Genomic DNA, 16,525 nt, shown 5'->3' with positions numbered 1-16,525 from the left:
TCCAAGTTAGCAGGAACTGGTATTGAATCCTAACTGACTCTGAGCTGAAAAAAATGCATTCCAGGGCAGTAACAGTGACAGGACTCTCTGCTGCTCTGCACATACTGTAGACTCTTTGGGGAGAGGAAAAAATGAGAGTGCCTTGTTTGTGGAATTTGATTATTCATATACATCTTGAATTCCATATGTTTGGGTTAGATTGGGTATGAGAGGAAATAATAGGAAGACAGTAAAGAGAAATCCTAGATGAACCTCACTTGAAATACAAAAAAACCCAACCAAAAAATGCAGCTTTTAAACCCTGCTCTACCTCCAATCAAATGAAACATGAGTTGCATCCAATGTGCATGTTTTGACTGCATCCCACCATTATCAAGCTGTTCATCTTAGCAAAGCTCATTTATACAGTCATAAGAAAGAGTCCAGGCCTTTTGTAAAGTTGATCCTAAGTGATGAAACCTAACCTCACTGGTGAGTCAGGGGGTGGGGTGGTATGTCTCTGAAAAAAAACTCAAAGAAAATGACAAAAAAAATATTTTTCTTTCACTCTTTTTGTTAAATACAGAAAGTAGAGCTCAGCACTGTAACTAGAGTACACGTCGCCCTGAGATTCACGTAAATCCTGCCTCAAGCAGTCTGGGAATCATACCTGTCTGTCAGTCAAGCTTGAATTTAGTAGCATAAACTTGTGGGCAGCATGAGGCTGAGAGCGCTGGCAGGATCTTTTACCTTTTCAGGTACAGCCCAATGTTTGCTTTCAAATTTTACAGATGAGTTGAAGCAATTAGAGGTGAACAATTACTGCTGATCAAGTGTCTGTGCTCAGGAGTGAGCAGTGTCTCCCGCAGCTGGGATGCTCCCTGCACTACCAAGGCTGCTGAGATATTTCTTATTCCTAGGGGAAGTGGGGGGAAACCAGGTGTCCCCCCACCCATGCACCCAGCACTGGCTGCAGCTCCAGCTGAGCTGGGGTCTGCTGTCCCTGCTAGGCTGCATCGCTTCTGCCCTCCAGCTCCAGCTGCAACCACCAATACACATCCTCAGGCTTCACCTTTTAATTTATCCTTTTTAAATTATTATATTTTTCCCCTTCTTCTTCTTTTCTTTTTTTTTTTTTCTTTTTCCTCCCTTTTTTTTCTAGGAGCCACAGAGGCAGATTGACCCAAAGGCAGCCCCGTGCACTCTGTACACAGGCACACGCACGCTCAGTCCTGACTTGCATTGTCACTCCTTGTACACGCACACATTTGGACATGTAATGTCCATTTCCCAGTTTGCTTTCCTATTACATTTTATATTACCTCTGGTGAGCTTGTGCCAGAAGAAATCAGAAGGAGGAGCTGTTAGAAAGGCTTTTTTGCTTTAAGATTCGAGAGCACATTTTTAGCATTAACTTTTTAGGCTCTGGTCGTAAAAATGTTTGAGTATGCATAGAGTTCTGTGGGTAAATGTGCAGCATTTCCAGAGGGCCAAATGAACAACAATCTCTTGCTGACAGCACCCGGTTCACAACATGCTACTTGAAAGACAACCAATGCTTAATTCGCAATTCTCAGCAACAATAAGCTATAAAAATATGGAATTATGAACAGCATGATACTATGCAAAACAAATAACAAGTCTCCAGTGAACGAAAGAAATTACTGGCAGTGGGAACAGCCACCATTACCAAATGTCAGAAATGTAAACACTAAAAAAAACCCAAAGAGAAAGTTAAAAGTACCACAACTTTCCTCCCGCAAACGTCAGAACGCGGGCGCATGTCTGCGTCGCAGAGGGAGACGCTGATGCTTCAGCCCAATGTGTATTTTCAGTTGCAGACCTCCAATCCCCACGCAAAGATTGCTTTGACCAACGCACGTGATTCCACTTCTACCCTTTCCTACCTGTGCCAGATCTTATTAAACATAAAATGCTTGAATTTCTACCCTCCATTAATCTACACAGTTCCCCTTTCCGTATCGCTGACCCACCAACGCTCTGCACTGAGACAATTGATCGTTTCGCAGCAGATTTCAATGTGGAAAATGTATTTTGCATTTCCTAATGACCTTTATGGTTTATTTAGTTAAACCAGCTGCTATATAAAAAAGAAATGATAGTTCAGTCAGCTGGCTCGCTCTGTGTTACATGTGCCCGGGGCTGAATTGGAAAAGTTGAAAATGAACAAAAAAATCTCTGTAGTAGTTGGAGAAAAAGTTATTTAAAGGTGTTTTAATCAAGGACCTCGTGTGAGCAAAGGACGTAAGGCTGTGCTGGAAATAGCGGCCTCTCTCACATTCATTTCCTATCCATAAGGAATTTTATTAGAAAGAATGATTTCTAATTGAAGCTTTGTGTCTGGTAGCAATTCTTCTTTCAATACTGTCAAGGCAATTAAATCAGCTACAGATAATCTTTAACATTCACCTGATGCAGTTAATTAAGGGGTGAAAAATGAAACACTGATTAAATGAATCAAAATCTATGTTGCAGGTAGCAAAGTTTGAACTGGAAACCAGAATTCCTAGTCAGTTGTTGCTTTGCTATTTTAGCTATTTTGCTTTGAAGAAGCATGACTTTCTTAACCTAACTTCACCCATTAAAATATTTTGTAAGGGCATATATTATCCACAGACTAAAGCAAACCTTTATTTAAGAAACACCTAATAACTCATCAGCGTAACTGAAAGCAAAATGCTTCTCTGTGCCCTTCCTCTGTCTATCCCAGCCTTTTTTTTTTCCCCAAGCACACAAGGATAAATAACACTACAGCCCAACAATGAGTGGATTTAAGTACAAGAAACAAAATGAAAAAGAAAACCACTGAAGATACTGTTTCAGCACATAAAGTATTACGAGTTCCAGCAAATTGTAGGGGAAGGCATAATAATATTCCTTCACGTGTGCATTCAAATCCAAAGCCCCATACATGCAACTACATCGGTAGCATTATCAGACCCGTGTTTTCCTCTCCACTTCTTCCATTAATTCCACATTAAGCTTCTGATCAATGAAATAGTTTAATGCAGAAGTGGATGGGAACAGGAACCAGAAAATATTGATAATTCAAAATCAGCAAATGCTGGGGTTGTGTTCTTAAGAAAGCAAAATTCTTAATCCCCATTTTTATCAAGCATTGAGATTTAACAAACACAAAACTTATTATTTTTTAATTGAACAATAACGTGGAAAAATAGAAAATTCTTATTATCTACAGCCCATAATCAAAATTATTCCATTCTGCATTTCACCTCTGTGCCTAATCTTCTGCCATAACAGCAAACAGGCCAAAACCTGTTGTGAATCACTGTTGTTATTTTTTTTTCCATTGACACCTTAAAGTTCCTAAAAAACAATAAGTCCAGAAAGTGAACACCACATACCTGATCACTTATCTGACATGCAACAAGGTTGTGCTGATTGTAGCATCCAGCAAACTTGATATATTTGAGCCAGTTTCCTACATCTGGTTGACTGGCATCGATGCAGAACTTCACATTGCAAAACTCATCCAAGATCTAAAAGGAAGAATATAAAAGAGTAAATCTTTCTGTCACTGTCTGGACATGCTAATCAAGAGATAAATCACAGGTTTGCAGACAAACAAATGGCTAATAATAATAGCAATAATATAGACATTTTCATGCAGAAATACACTTTTTTGGTGAGATTTTTTTTAAGGAAAGGTCAGAATAGAAACATAATAATAAGAGGACAATAAATGTACTGAAAAATATCTTGTCAAATGTTTATGTGCAGTTAAGATGTTGCCTAATTACTGCTAAGAAATACTATGTCGATTTAGGAGGGATCTGATTTTCTATACATTCATCTATGTTTGAAATTACAATTTGAATTTAATGTGATTCTATCAGGGAATAGAACCAAAATGATTAAAATAGGTGGTGTTGTTTTCATTTAAGGTTTCTGTTTTGGTTTGGGATTTACATTGTTCGCAGCACTCGTTTAGCCTTTTCATGTTTGTTGCTCCAAAGCAAACTTTATTTGGTAGGCAGAGTTATTTATCTTGTTTCAACGTTACACTTCCCAAACAGCCCTTCTGTGCAACACTTAAATCACTCCCCTTAATTGAAGCAAATAATAGACCTCCCTATGCCAAACTAAAGAAAATACACGGAAAAACAATGCAAACACTCATGCAAAACATGGCAGTGTTCAATACATACCAATAAATGGTTCCAATTATGCAAACAATAAACAAATGTAATGAGATTGCTTGTGGACAAGCTAAAGAGGATGGTCTAGTCTAATATTACGACAAATTACTAATCATTACATATGACTGAATATCATTATTTACTCGCCAGCTTTGCCACCGGCCTATCCTAAACTTCCCGCAGCATCCCAGTGAGCTCACTGCTACATTTGTAACTTCTCCGCCTTGGCACCGGCAGCAAATCACTCGATTATATTAGGGGGGGAAAAAACCAACCAACAACTGAAAACACACGACCCAAACGAAAAGCAAAGGGAGAGAGAGGTTGTTTCCCCGATGGGAAACGTTTGTATTCAGGTCCAGCCCCAGAGCCCTTCTGGCCTCCGAGCTGAATGGAAGGGATCGCGGCATTGTGGATCGGTTAGTTCATGAAAACCCACGGAAGTTTCCTATCAAGAGCTGACAACATCGCCTGAGCCCTCGCACCGTCGTTAATTAAAAGAGCCCCGCGGCCGGCGGCTCTCCCTCCCCGCGGGGCCCGGGGCAGCGCAGGTACGGCAGCCGCTCCGCGGGTCACCGCCCCCAGCGCCAGCCGCGGCCTCGCCGTCCCCCCGGGGCCAGGATCAGGCCCGTCTGGGACGGGGTGGTGGCGGGGGGGGGTCGTCATACACACGAGTGCGCGATTGCCCGCCGAGCATTGCCCCGGGACAGCTGGGTCGCTCCTCTCCTTCCGAGCAGCCTCCCCCCCTCCTAAAGAGAAAGGGGAGACTCCCGAAACCCCCAGCCACTCCAACTGCCGGCGGTGCCCCGCAAGGCGAGTTCCATCCCGCACGGTGCCCGGCTGCCCGCACCGCTCGGTATACTTTTGGAAGGGAGAGCATTTAATTTTCCCTTTCAAAGCAAAGCCCGCTCTGCCCCGAGGAGGAGGGGAGCTCACCCCCACCCCCCGGCGCGGCAGAGGAGGTTCTGCCTGGGGGCTGGCGGGCATTGGCGGGGCAGGACGGCCCCGTCCCGCGGGGCAGCGCCGCCGCCGCGCTCGCCGCTCTTACCTTGTGTCGCCGGGAGCAGGGAAGAGGGAGGGGGGGATGAGGGAAAAATATCCTTCAGGCAGCTGGAAGCAACATCTTGGCGTCAAACGCGTACGGAGGCCGCGGCCGTCGGGGTCCGGGACTGCGGCGGGCGTTGCGCGGGCGCGGTGCGCTCCAGCATTTGTCGAGGGACGGCGGGGGCCCGGGGCGGCGGGCGGGGAGGCCGGGAGGGGGCTGGCGGCCCCGGAGGGCTCAGCGGCGGCGGGGCTCGGCGGGTTTCTGCCGGCTCGCCATCACCTTCCCCTTTCGGCCCCTCCTGGTCTTATCGGCTGGCTCGGTGTATGTGCGTGCAAAGAAAGTTATCGGGAGAAGGGGGGAGGAAAGGGGAAAAGGAAAAAAAAACCCAAAACCAAAATCTACCCAAAAACCACACAACCCCCTGGAAGGACGGAGCGGGGGGGGGGGGGGGAGGGAAAAAAAGGAAAACAACAACAAAAAAACCCCACCGCACACCACTCAACAAAACAAACTTCTTTCACTTCTCCGCCGGGGATGGGAGAAAAGTGTGCGTGGGCGGGCGACTCTCCCCCTTCCCCACCCCCGCAGCCTGCCCGCGGCGCTTCTTCCCCGCCGCACCCCCGGGCAGCGCCCGGCACGGCCCGGCCCTGCCCGCCCCCCCTCCCCGCCCACCCCGTCGGGTCCTGCCAGCCCGCCGCTCCCTTTTCGGGCACTGTCTCTTTAAAGCGGGGCAGCCCCGGCCGCGCCGGCTGCCGCCCCCCCCCCCCCCCCCCCCGCCCCGTCCCGGGCGGCGGCGGCGCTCCCGGCGCGCTTAAAGCGACAGCGGCCCCACGGCCCGGAGGTCAGCGCCAGGTCGCAGAGGAGCGGCCCTGCCGCGGGGGCACACCGGCAGCCCCCTGCTTCCCCCCTCTCCTCGCCCGCTTTCCCCTCCCGGGGCCGGCGGGGGCTGCCGCGGCGGCGCTCCGTGCCTCGGACCCTCGCCCCTATATTTATCCGCCTCAGCCGGTCACTCGTCCCCGGCTCGCTCCCGGGAGCGCCGTGGCGGTGGCCCCGCGGCTGGACTGCGGCGGACGGGGACCCGCGCCACGCTCCCCCGACGGCTCCTCCCGGCGGTCCGGGAGCCAGCTCTCCCGGCTCGCTGCCGAGTTACTCCGGCCGCCGCCGTCACCGTGCCTATTATTAATAATTTTTAATCAAATGCAACTTTTTTCCCCCCCCACCCAGCTGATTTCCCGACGAGTCGGTGCCGCGGAACCACCATCCCTTTTGCCCGGCGCTTCCTAAACGATATTTAATTCTATTTATTTTTCTTTATTTATTCGGTAACGAATCCCATGAATGGAGCCGGCGGGAGGCCGGACTCTGCCCAGCGGCAGGGGCAGCGGTGGCGGCCGGGCCCGCTCCCACCCGCCGGGCAGCCGCACTCCCCGCCGGCTCCGGGGCTCGCCTGGGGGCTCCACCAAACGGAATCCCACCGTGGCTCCGAGCCGCAAACCGGCCCTCAAAGTTTGGCACCGTCCGGGCCAACTACGGCAAGATATGTGCCTGTAAGTGCATTTCGGGGAAGAGAGCAGGAAAAAAGGGGAGGAAAAAAAAAAAGGGGCGAACAGTTTATTTTATTGCACCATCCAGAAGTGCCACCCACTTTTTCCTTCTCTTTTTTTTTTGAAGCGCAGATATATTTCTCAGACTAAAAGTCGATTTTTCTTTCCCGGGGGGCCGGGGAGGGGGCCGGGGAAGGAGGGCAGGGGGAGGGCGAGAAGCCGGGTGACAAGAGATGATGATTAATTCGTCTCAGCGGCCTGTTATCTGTGACATTGAACTGTTATTTCAGATAATAGCCATTGTTCGAGGAGGGGAGGGGAGAGAAAAGGGGAGTAAACAACAAAAAAAAAGAAAAGGAAAACAACAAACAGCAACCCCGCACGCAGGAGTGGGAGGTAGGACAGGAAAAAAAAATAATAATTAAAAAAAACACTCTTTTGTCAATAACCTCAAAAAACCCGGTGGGAGATTCCCATCGCAGCCGGGCCTGAGAACCGCGCCGCCCGCCCGCTTTGCCGGGCCATTGATTTCCTGCCCTCCCTCCGCTGCCCATTGTTGGGGCTTGGCTTTTTTTTTTTCTCTTTCTCTTTTTTTTCTTTCCCTTTTTTCCCCCCCTCTCTCTTTCTCTCTCTCTTCTTTTCTTCGTTGCTTTCTTTTTTTCTTGCTTTTTTTTTTTTTTAATTTAGCCATAAATTGGAGCGGCTCGAGCTATGAGCTGTTCTATTTTCTTCCTGTCAGGATGAGGGATTTGTTTTATGATGCATTGTGTATTAAATACAAGTAATCTGGGAAACTGATTGCTCGAGCCCATAGGCCTGATCAGAGGCCCCGATAGCAACCGGAGCCCCCTCCTACCCCCCAACCTCCCCCTACACACATACACACTCACGCTCCCCCCTCCAGCTTCGCCACAAAAGGAGGAAACGCCGGTGGATAAACAAAAGGGCCTCCCGGTACCGGCGGAGCGGGACCGACCCGCACCGGGGCCCCGGCGCCGCGCCTCCCGCCACCGCTAGGTGGCGCTCGCCGCCGGGACACGCGCCGGGGCCGCGGCGGGACGCGGACGGTGCTGGGGGGGGCGGCTGCGGCACCTCTCGGCGCGGCACCGGGAACCCCGCGATGGGTAATTCCCGTTCACGCAGAGCCACCGAGGACTCGGCTCTACTCCAGCCGAGCCAGAGAGGGACGAAGGCAACGTGCCCCCGATGCGGAGCGGCGCTGGGCAGCGCGGGGGGCCGAACCTCCCCTCGCCGCCGATCACCTAAGGGGAGGCTGCAGATGGGCACACAGTTATATTTTTCTCCCTTCAAATAAGAATCTTTTAAACCCCATCTGTGTGCTCTTCTCTCTCCCTTCGGACGGTTTGGTAGGCGCTTCAAGAGGCCCAAGTATTTCCACAGCGTCCCTTTTGCAATTGTTTATTTAAGAGAAGTCGCTATATTAGTGGAGGCAGTAAGGAGTTAGTGCTCGAGTCTGCTAGTAATTCCCACCAGGCTGTAAACTGATGCCTCTTTTAAGCCTTTAACTTCATGGTCGTCCCAGAAGTAAAAGTTCTCATAATGGAGACCCTATGGGCATCGTGCATTCCAGCACATCATTAAAGCAAAGCAAAGCAGCTCAGCCAAAGCCAGATGAAATAACTGCACTGTCCACTTTTAATGGGCTTCCTGTGGACAAACGCTGGGGAGGACAATGGTGAAAAATCAGACAAGTCACTGGCAAGTTTGGAAAACACCATAAACGTGCACGTTAGGCTTAATATTCTCCTTAGGTTTATAGAGCAAGCCACTCCATAACCACATTTCTAAGTGGAGTTTAATGTTATATTTCTCAAAGTGACTAAACTAAACATCGAGCATCCTGACTAACACTGCGGTGAGTGTTTAAAATACCGGGCGAGTGTTTCGAGCAGAGAGGGAGAAAGGAAAAGCAAAACAAAACAAACAGACAGAACACAACAACAGCCCTCCGACATCTCCAAACACGGCGGGGCAGCTCTGGGAAAGCGGCGGTGAGCAGGAAAGGCGACACAATTTCTGCACGTTGATTCCTCCCACCTCGCATTATGGATAACACCTTTAGAAAATAGATTCAAATCAAGCAAAAGCACAAGTGTTGCTGCTGATTTCAGGGGAAGAGCCAGACCTCTTGCAGTGCCCCAGCCCTCGTGTGAGGAAGAGGCCGTGGTGGCCATCGCGGTGCTGCTGTGGACCCCCGTGCTGCTGCCCCAGCCAGGCTGTCCCTGCTGCCCTCACATGCTGCTGGGTTTGTCCCTCCAGGCCAAAAGGCAGTTTTTTGGAGTAAGGGAGAGGAGGAGGAAATTAAAGGTAAAAAAATGTAAATAAAAAATTTCCCTTGGTCTGGAAATGGGCCCAACTGAAAGCATGTTAATCTCCACCTCAGTAATTTGGTTCTTCTGGAGAAGACAGAAGCCCTGCTGCTGTGCCCTGCACTTCATAAATCACGTCTTTATGTGGACAAGGTCAGGGCACCTAACAGCTCAGACATGGGCCTTTGCAGTGGCTCGGAGGGCTCCGGCATGTTTATTCTCTCACACAGATCTCCGAGGAGCAGTCCAGCACGCTTCTAATTACTTTTGATTATTTTCATTTGCTCAGGTCAGGCTGGCTTTGCCGGCACTGCTGGAGGGTGGGTTTCCTCCCCCTGGCATGGCTGCAGGACACGGGGGGATCAGCTCTCTGCTGTGCCCAGCACCGCCTTCCCCAGGGCAATGCAGGGCTCTGGGGAACCCCCTGGGCTCACCCTGACAGCAGAGGGGAGTCCCTTTCTGCAGCTGCAGGGTGCAAAGCCCAAAACCTCCAGCTGTGGTGGAGACACTCAGCTGGGCTATCGTCCTCCACAGCCAGGTATTGAGGGGCATTTACCAGTCTGAAATGAGGAGTGTGCAGAAGAGCCACACACCTCCTGCTGAAAATACTGACTGCCTTCAGGGAAAAAAAAATAAACAACCCCATATCCTTGCAAAAAAAATACAGTGGTGCATGTGCAGGCAATAAAACAGTTGAAGGACCTCTGCGACTCCTGTGGGGCTGGGGCTGTGCAGTGGGAGCTGCAGAGCACACGCAGCCCCAGCCGTGCACAGAGGCAGAGTGTGTTTAGGTCTCGCTCTCCCCCTGCTACATGACCATTCCTCCACACAGTGTTTTCTTGCTGGGAGAAATAAATCTGTTGGGTGAATGTGCAGAGCAGACGCATGGCAAGTGAGGGGTGCCCTGGTGCTGGAATGGCCCAGGGATGGGTGAAAACCATCCCCATGCTCCCACGGATGCTGTTGCCCAATTGCACTCCCTCTCACTGTTTGGATCAGCCACGATGCCATAGCTGGCAGAAGCTAAACAACTAAGCAGAAAGTCTCCACTTTTTCTCTCCTATTAAAATCTCTGCTCTAAAATATCACATTCCTTCTTATCCTGGTCTGAGCTTGACAGCCCAACCCTGCTTTCTCATCTCCCATTACTCTGGAGTGAGCAGGGCCCCAGCAGCCCCGCTGCCCTCCATCCTGTTCAGCTCTCATCTGCAAACTAGGTGCTGTGCAGAGCACCGCAGTGGGCACTGCCACATCCGGGCACCCCCTGTGCCAGCATCTCCATCACATCTCGATGGTGGGGGTGTCCCTGAGGGTGTGGGTACCATCACAGCTGATTGATGACGGGAAAGTTGCCAAGTAAGGAAAAGCCTGAAGCTTTTTGGATCTCGGGTGTTACTGCATAGCAGGAGAAGGGAAATGGCAGCAGATTTATCTTCTCCATCAAGAAGGGAGATGTAAAAATGGGTCAGTGACTAGCATTCGGCTGTCTGGGTGAATTTGTTCCCGCTTTGGGGAGGAAGGTTTGGAAACCCTGTAGGAACTGCCTTTCCTTGCGGCAGGAAGAGATGTTGTAACACCTTACTGCAAACAAACCACAGCCCTCACAGCCAACCCCAAAACACAATGCCAGGCAACGCAGTGCTGCTTGTCCACCCCGTGCTCCTTGCACAGGCAACAGAAAAGGAGTTCCACGGGAGAAATCTCCTTGTTTTCCTTCTCTAAGTCTTCCCCCTAGGTTTCCCTGCCAAGATGCGTGTTCTGGCGCTCGATGCTGAGGACTGTTGCTGTTTTCCTTCATACTGTTCATTACTTCCATTACAGAAGAGTCTGGAAGCCTCCAGCCTTGGCCCTTCTCACGCTCAAGGTTATAAAAGTCAGGGGAAAAACCCATATTAGCTAGATCATTTTAACATCTACTAGAGACAGGACAATTTAAGGCAGTGGCTGATCAATGTGAGTGTTGGCCTCCTGTCCACTCAGAAGCTGTGTGTTTTCCTGTGCTTCACCTTTCTCAGGTTTTGAATGCAAGCCAAAATTCTGGAAAATCTGGGAAACTGCACTGGCAATGCTCTTGTTCCATCTGCATCTCCACCCCTGTGCTGGGCAGCCTGGATGGGCTCTTTTCTCTCTTAACCACCCAAAGAGTAAAAGACCTTGAGCATTTCCGTCTAAAATCTACCAACGTGACTGAAAAAAATCTGCTTTTTATTTTTCTTTACCCCTCTATCATTCAGTCTTGATGAAATACAACTGAATAAATCTGTATCAGGATTGTCCCCACTCCTGTTCCCACAATCTGCTCATCTGGATATTGAGCAGTGGGAGCTGTAGGCACAGTGGCCAGAGGCTCCTGCCTAATATTGCCACTGCTTCTCTGCCTGGAAACACAACTTTTTTCAGAAGCTGCTCTAAACATGGAAGAACTCTAAAAAACACCCTCAGAAGGCATGTGGAAAATACATGTAGAAAATCACAGAATGGTATGGTAGGGATTGGAAGAGACCGTTAGAGATCATCTAGTCCAACCCCCAAGCACAGATTTTGCAGACTTCTGTATGTACATACATAAACATCTGAGAGAGATCCATCAACTCTTCACTTCTCTCAAGTTTTTAATTTCCAAGCTTTCTCATTTGCCAAATAGCCCTGGGGGGCTGCTTTGGAAGACCTTTTCCATCCCCAGAGACCCTCTTGGCATCAGGAAGAGCCTCGCAGGAAAGGTATGTGGCAGCAAGCCCTGCGATGCCATTCAGGTCGGCACTATCCAAAGTCTGACAACAGGATTTCATAGAATCATAGAATGGTGGGGTTGGAAGGGACCTTTAGAGGTCATCTAGTCCAACCCCCCAGCAGAAGCAGGGTCACCTAGATCAGGTCACGTAGGAACATGTCCAGGCGGGTCTTAAAGACCTCTAAGGAAGGAGCCTCCACAACCCCTCTGGGCAGCCTGTGCCAGGGCTCCCTCACCTCACAGTGAAATAGTTTTTTCTTATGTTTAAGTGGAACTTTTTGTGTTCCAGTTTCATCCCATTACCCCTTGTCCTTTTGCTCACTACAACAGAAAAAAGGGATGTCCCAACCTCCTGACACCCACCAAACCAAAAAACCAAAGCAAACAAGCTTTTGCAAACCAAACCAAATGCATGGAAAATACCAAAGCAGGGAAAATGCCAGGCCAAAAGGGATGGGAAGGGTTAAGCAAAAGGACTTTAAGCTACAAGAATTAATGTGATGCCTAACAGGTATTACTTCTATTTTAATAATCAATTTTAGGAGTGACTGGCTATTTTCAAAGCATTCCTATTGTAGCCAAAGTTTTAACTAGGCATACAAGAGTGGACATAAACACCTGCAGACTTTATAAGAGTAAGAAGCAATTTATCACCCAATAAAAAGTCAAACACTCATTTTAAAATTTTCAGGTTTGCATTTGCTGTTTTAAATGTACATGTGTGGATGGTTGCAGCAGAGGTCCAGGAGAGGCAGATACACATCCTACATGCAGAAACACACGTGCAGGCATAACCAGCTCCCGCTGTGGGGAAGAAAAACCCGCCTGAAAGCATCAGTTACAGTTTCATCCCATCAACATTTCGTATGAAACTCATTGTGATCATCGACCGGAGTTGTCTAAAACCTGAACTAAATGGGCATTAAGTCAGCTGGCATATGAAATTACTGCAATTCGATTTTCAGATAAACCACAAAACTTGATGAACTAACATTGTTCCAGCTGAATTAACTCATCATCCCTGGGAAAAGAAGCTTGCAGGGGAAAGCAAGGGCTCTAATAGCGATGATTAATCCTCCTCCTATTGCAAGGCACTTGACTATGAGTGGAGAGATATGCTGCTAAAGGCAGGCTGAGAATCCACACTGCCTCAGAAACATTGCTGCCCTGCCAAGTCCTAACGGTAGTGTTGGATATTATGTACAAGTGAGTAGGAGAGAGAAAATTCTTTGTTACAGGCTTGTTTTGAAGCTGTAAATAGGCGAAAATCCCCATCAACATGCTTGGCAGATAAACCTGAGGACTGAAATTCAGGAATGCTAATTTATTCAGCTGGTGGAGGAACATGCAAAGTTGATCCTTATCCTATGTTTGGGCAATTTCCCTGGGATTAAGTCACAAAATATTTGGACCATAGGTACTGTGTCAGTGAGTCAGGCTCCCCACCATCGTCGGGCAGAGCTCCTAGTGAGCACCCACCCTGAATGTGCAGAGTAGGATCCTAAGCAGTAAATGCTTAACTAGCCCTGTGTGTGCACAGCAGCCCACCTGGGTGTACATTGCAAGTGCTGCTCCACATAAATTAGTCACACATGGGCAAAGGTGCCTGATTAATTGTGAAAAATCCTACTCCAAGAGCTACCTGGTTTTCACTAAAGAGATTTTGCACAACAAGGAGATTTAGCTCATTGGAAAAATCTCTAGGGGAGGAGGGAGTAGAATATATTTGATTCAGGTATCACAATGAAGCTGTCCTACAACCCATTGATCGCCATGAGTTAGTGATGAAAGAGCTCTGAACATCAGCATGTCTGTGTGGCAGATTTCTTTCATAAATGAGTTGAACATTTTCCAATTTCAAGAAAGTGCTGCTACCTATAAACTTAGAAATTAAGGGCTTTTTCCCCTAAGACTCAGATCCCTCAGGGCACTTGTGTTCTCTCATGCATCTCTTATTTGCTGAAGACATTTCAAACTTTGTAATTTAGCACCATACTGATAAAACAAAAGAGGGGGAGGAAGCACTTGGGCATGTGTGCAAGGAGGAGAGAGGTAAGTGGTACAGCTTTAGGCATGTTTTTTTCCTGTGGCTTTTCTATCCACAGTCATGCTGTGGATTTTCATAGAGAAAACATTCCCAAGATGTAATGGATAAGATACACTTCAATCCATGAACTGGGTTTTGCAGATGCAAAATGACCTGCAGAATCTGAAAGAGGATGAAGGCTATTTTATAACCATTTTTCCATATCATTTATGTAAGCCTCAGATGTTGGGCTAAATTTGCCTCCACCAGAATTATAAGCGTTACTATTACAGCAGCACTTACAGGTCCCAGTTAAAACTGGGACCCTTCATGGGCAGAAAAAACTTCAACAGGAGTCTCTGCCCTTACAGTTGGCATAGACAGGATGAGAAGTGTGACAGATGGGAAGATTATAATTTTGTTTTGACAGATGGAATATGGAGATTTGCTCACAGAGAAAATCAGTGGTGGGCTGGGAAGGGACCTCGTGTAATATTTTCCCATAACTTTCATTCACCAAAAAGTTGGGTTTTGCTTCTTTCCTTTCAGTACAATGAACAGAAACTCCTATCTGCCCGCTGGCATTCACAGCTTCTCATGGATATAGAGAGGGAGACTGCTTGGTCTCTGCCAGTTAAAACAGCTCTGCATGCTTTAATATAGCTCATCTGTAGCAGAAATTGTACTTTATCACCCTTTTTTAGCTAGGAAAATATTTTAGCTTTGGAAATGAACAGTTGATGCTTTGGAACAGATCTTTAAGTGTAAGCACATTGTGCTGATTGGTACCATGAATGAAAGATCCTCCTGTACGAGAAGTTTTGGGGAGGATACATAAAACTCTGCCTTTGACTTTTGTGGGAGAAATGTGGAATAGAATTCATGATGTCAAGTCCTGATGCTAGGAGTCCTCCAGCAATCACGCAAGTGCAGAACATGAGATGGATCACAAATCCCACCAGGCAGAGCGGGGAAGAGACTGGGAAGGTGGTTCACATGTGCACCAGGGAAGCAGTAGCAGCTCAAAATGCTGACAACAGCACTGACACAAGACCCTTAGAGCTGAACTGGTGGCCAGAAGTATTGATCAAGACCAGACAGAGCATAATTTCCACACAAAATTACTGTATAGTCCTGGAATTGGACAGGACATTCAGTCCAGACCTGAGCTGCCCCAGGGCTGTAGATGGAGGAGCTGCTCTATGTCCAGATGAAGGCCAGTCCTAAATTCCTCCACTTCCTTCAGCTCCAGGACCAGGGGTCTGGGGCATAACGCTGGCACTTGGTGTGCTGGAGCACATCAGGAATGCAGCCCTGTACAAATAAGGATCTGGATCAAATAAGTAGGACAAGGGATAATGGCACCAAACTGAAATAGGGTGGATTCCTGTTAGCTATTAGGAAAACGTTTTTCCCTGTGAGGGTAGTGAGGCCCTGGCACAAGTTGCCCAGAGAGGCTGTGGCTGCCTTATCCCTGGAAATGTTCGAGGCCAGGGTGGATGGGGCTTGGAGCAAACCTGGCTAGTGGAAGGTGTCCCTGCCCATGGCAGGGGGAGCGGAATGAAATGATCTTTGAGGTCCCTTCCAATGCAAACTGTTCTATGATTCTGTGAAACCAAAGCACAGTGCCTCTGGGAACCTGGAAGAAGGGCAAGATATGCCAGATATTTGTACATACTGTCATTTTAATGTAATGTTTGTGACACCTCCAGAAATAAACTGAAGGAAGAAGGTCTCCTGCCAGGCACTGTGAACAGAAGCCCAAACCAGCCATGAAGGAAATCTGTCAGCTTGGGTGATAAAATACAAATATATGTCACAGTATGAATGACCAGAATTTTCCCTAGTGTTTGTGGTATATTTAACAATGCTTTTAAAGATGAAAGCAGGAGGTTTGAGTGTTCGTTAGCATTCCAGAAGTACTTTTATTTTAATTCTCTAAGATAATTAATAAATTTTGTCTCAAACAGAAAACAGTAAGTTTAGATTGAGGTTGTTGTGGGCAAGGAAATACTTCTACAGAATGAAGAAACTGAATTGGCTTGAATGATTTATAAAATGTGAGGATTTCTTTCCAAAATATCATTTATATGCCCAGAAATCCACTCTAATCCAGCAAAGGAAAGTGAACATTATCAATCCATGAGTGATGGAAAATAGTTCTGATGTAGTTTCATACTATGCTTGCCTATGTATGCCAAGTAACTGTTCTGAAGCCTTTTTACATATCTATTAGGTTTATATTTACCCTGAGTTTAGCAGGCAAAACATGGGAACAAAAATCACCATGATAATCTTGAACAAAATAGTAATAGTGACAGTTACTTGCCACACTGAGAGTTAAGTGCATCCTTCCTCCATTAACACATCTACTGATGAGAAGGAATAAGGAAGGCCAATGACAGATGCAAAGACTGACCAAAAACCCCAAAGCTCCAGTGAATCCTTTTTGCTTTTGATACAGTACAGCTCCAACAGTTTAAGGAACATGAAAAGAATAAGATATAAACAGGTTATATATGAATGGGATGCAACAAAGGCTTTGTTGCCCTGGTTCTCAACTAGCCACATAAAGGGTTTGGTAACCACAGATGAAGTTCCAGGTGATGCATTGCAACTCCTATCAGTAGCCAAGTGACCAGTAGACACATGTGAAGTGCAGTGGTCTTGCCTTGAGCAGTAAAAACAA

General features: G+C 47.6%; 1 protein-coding gene across 7 annotated transcripts in view; it reads right to left on the bottom strand.

Annotated features, from left to right (window-relative positions):
- MECOM (MDS1 and EVI1 complex locus) overlaps positions 1–16,525 on the bottom strand; it is a 336,232-nt gene that overhangs the window by 42,761 nt on the left and 276,946 nt on the right. For 6 of the 7 annotated variants that reach the window (XM_062005401.1, XM_062005403.1, XM_062005402.1 and 3 more), the window contains exon 3: positions 3,366–3,500. In XM_062005401.1, coding sequence (XP_061861385.1) covers positions 3,366–3,500 — 135 coding nt within the window. Of the gene's footprint in view, positions 1–3,365; positions 3,501–5,208; positions 5,809–16,525 lie in introns of those variants that run through there. The other variant, XM_062005405.1, reaches the window with a different exon arrangement.

This window comes from Colius striatus, chromosome 12 (genome assembly GCF_028858725.1).
Source record: "Colius striatus isolate bColStr4 chromosome 12, bColStr4.1.hap1, whole genome shotgun sequence".
In the NCBI taxonomy this organism is placed as follows: domain Eukaryota; kingdom Metazoa; phylum Chordata; class Aves; order Coliiformes; family Coliidae; genus Colius; species Colius striatus.
The sequence above is the reverse complement of the archived record's forward strand: the minus strand, read 5'-3'. Positions and strand labels throughout refer to the sequence as shown.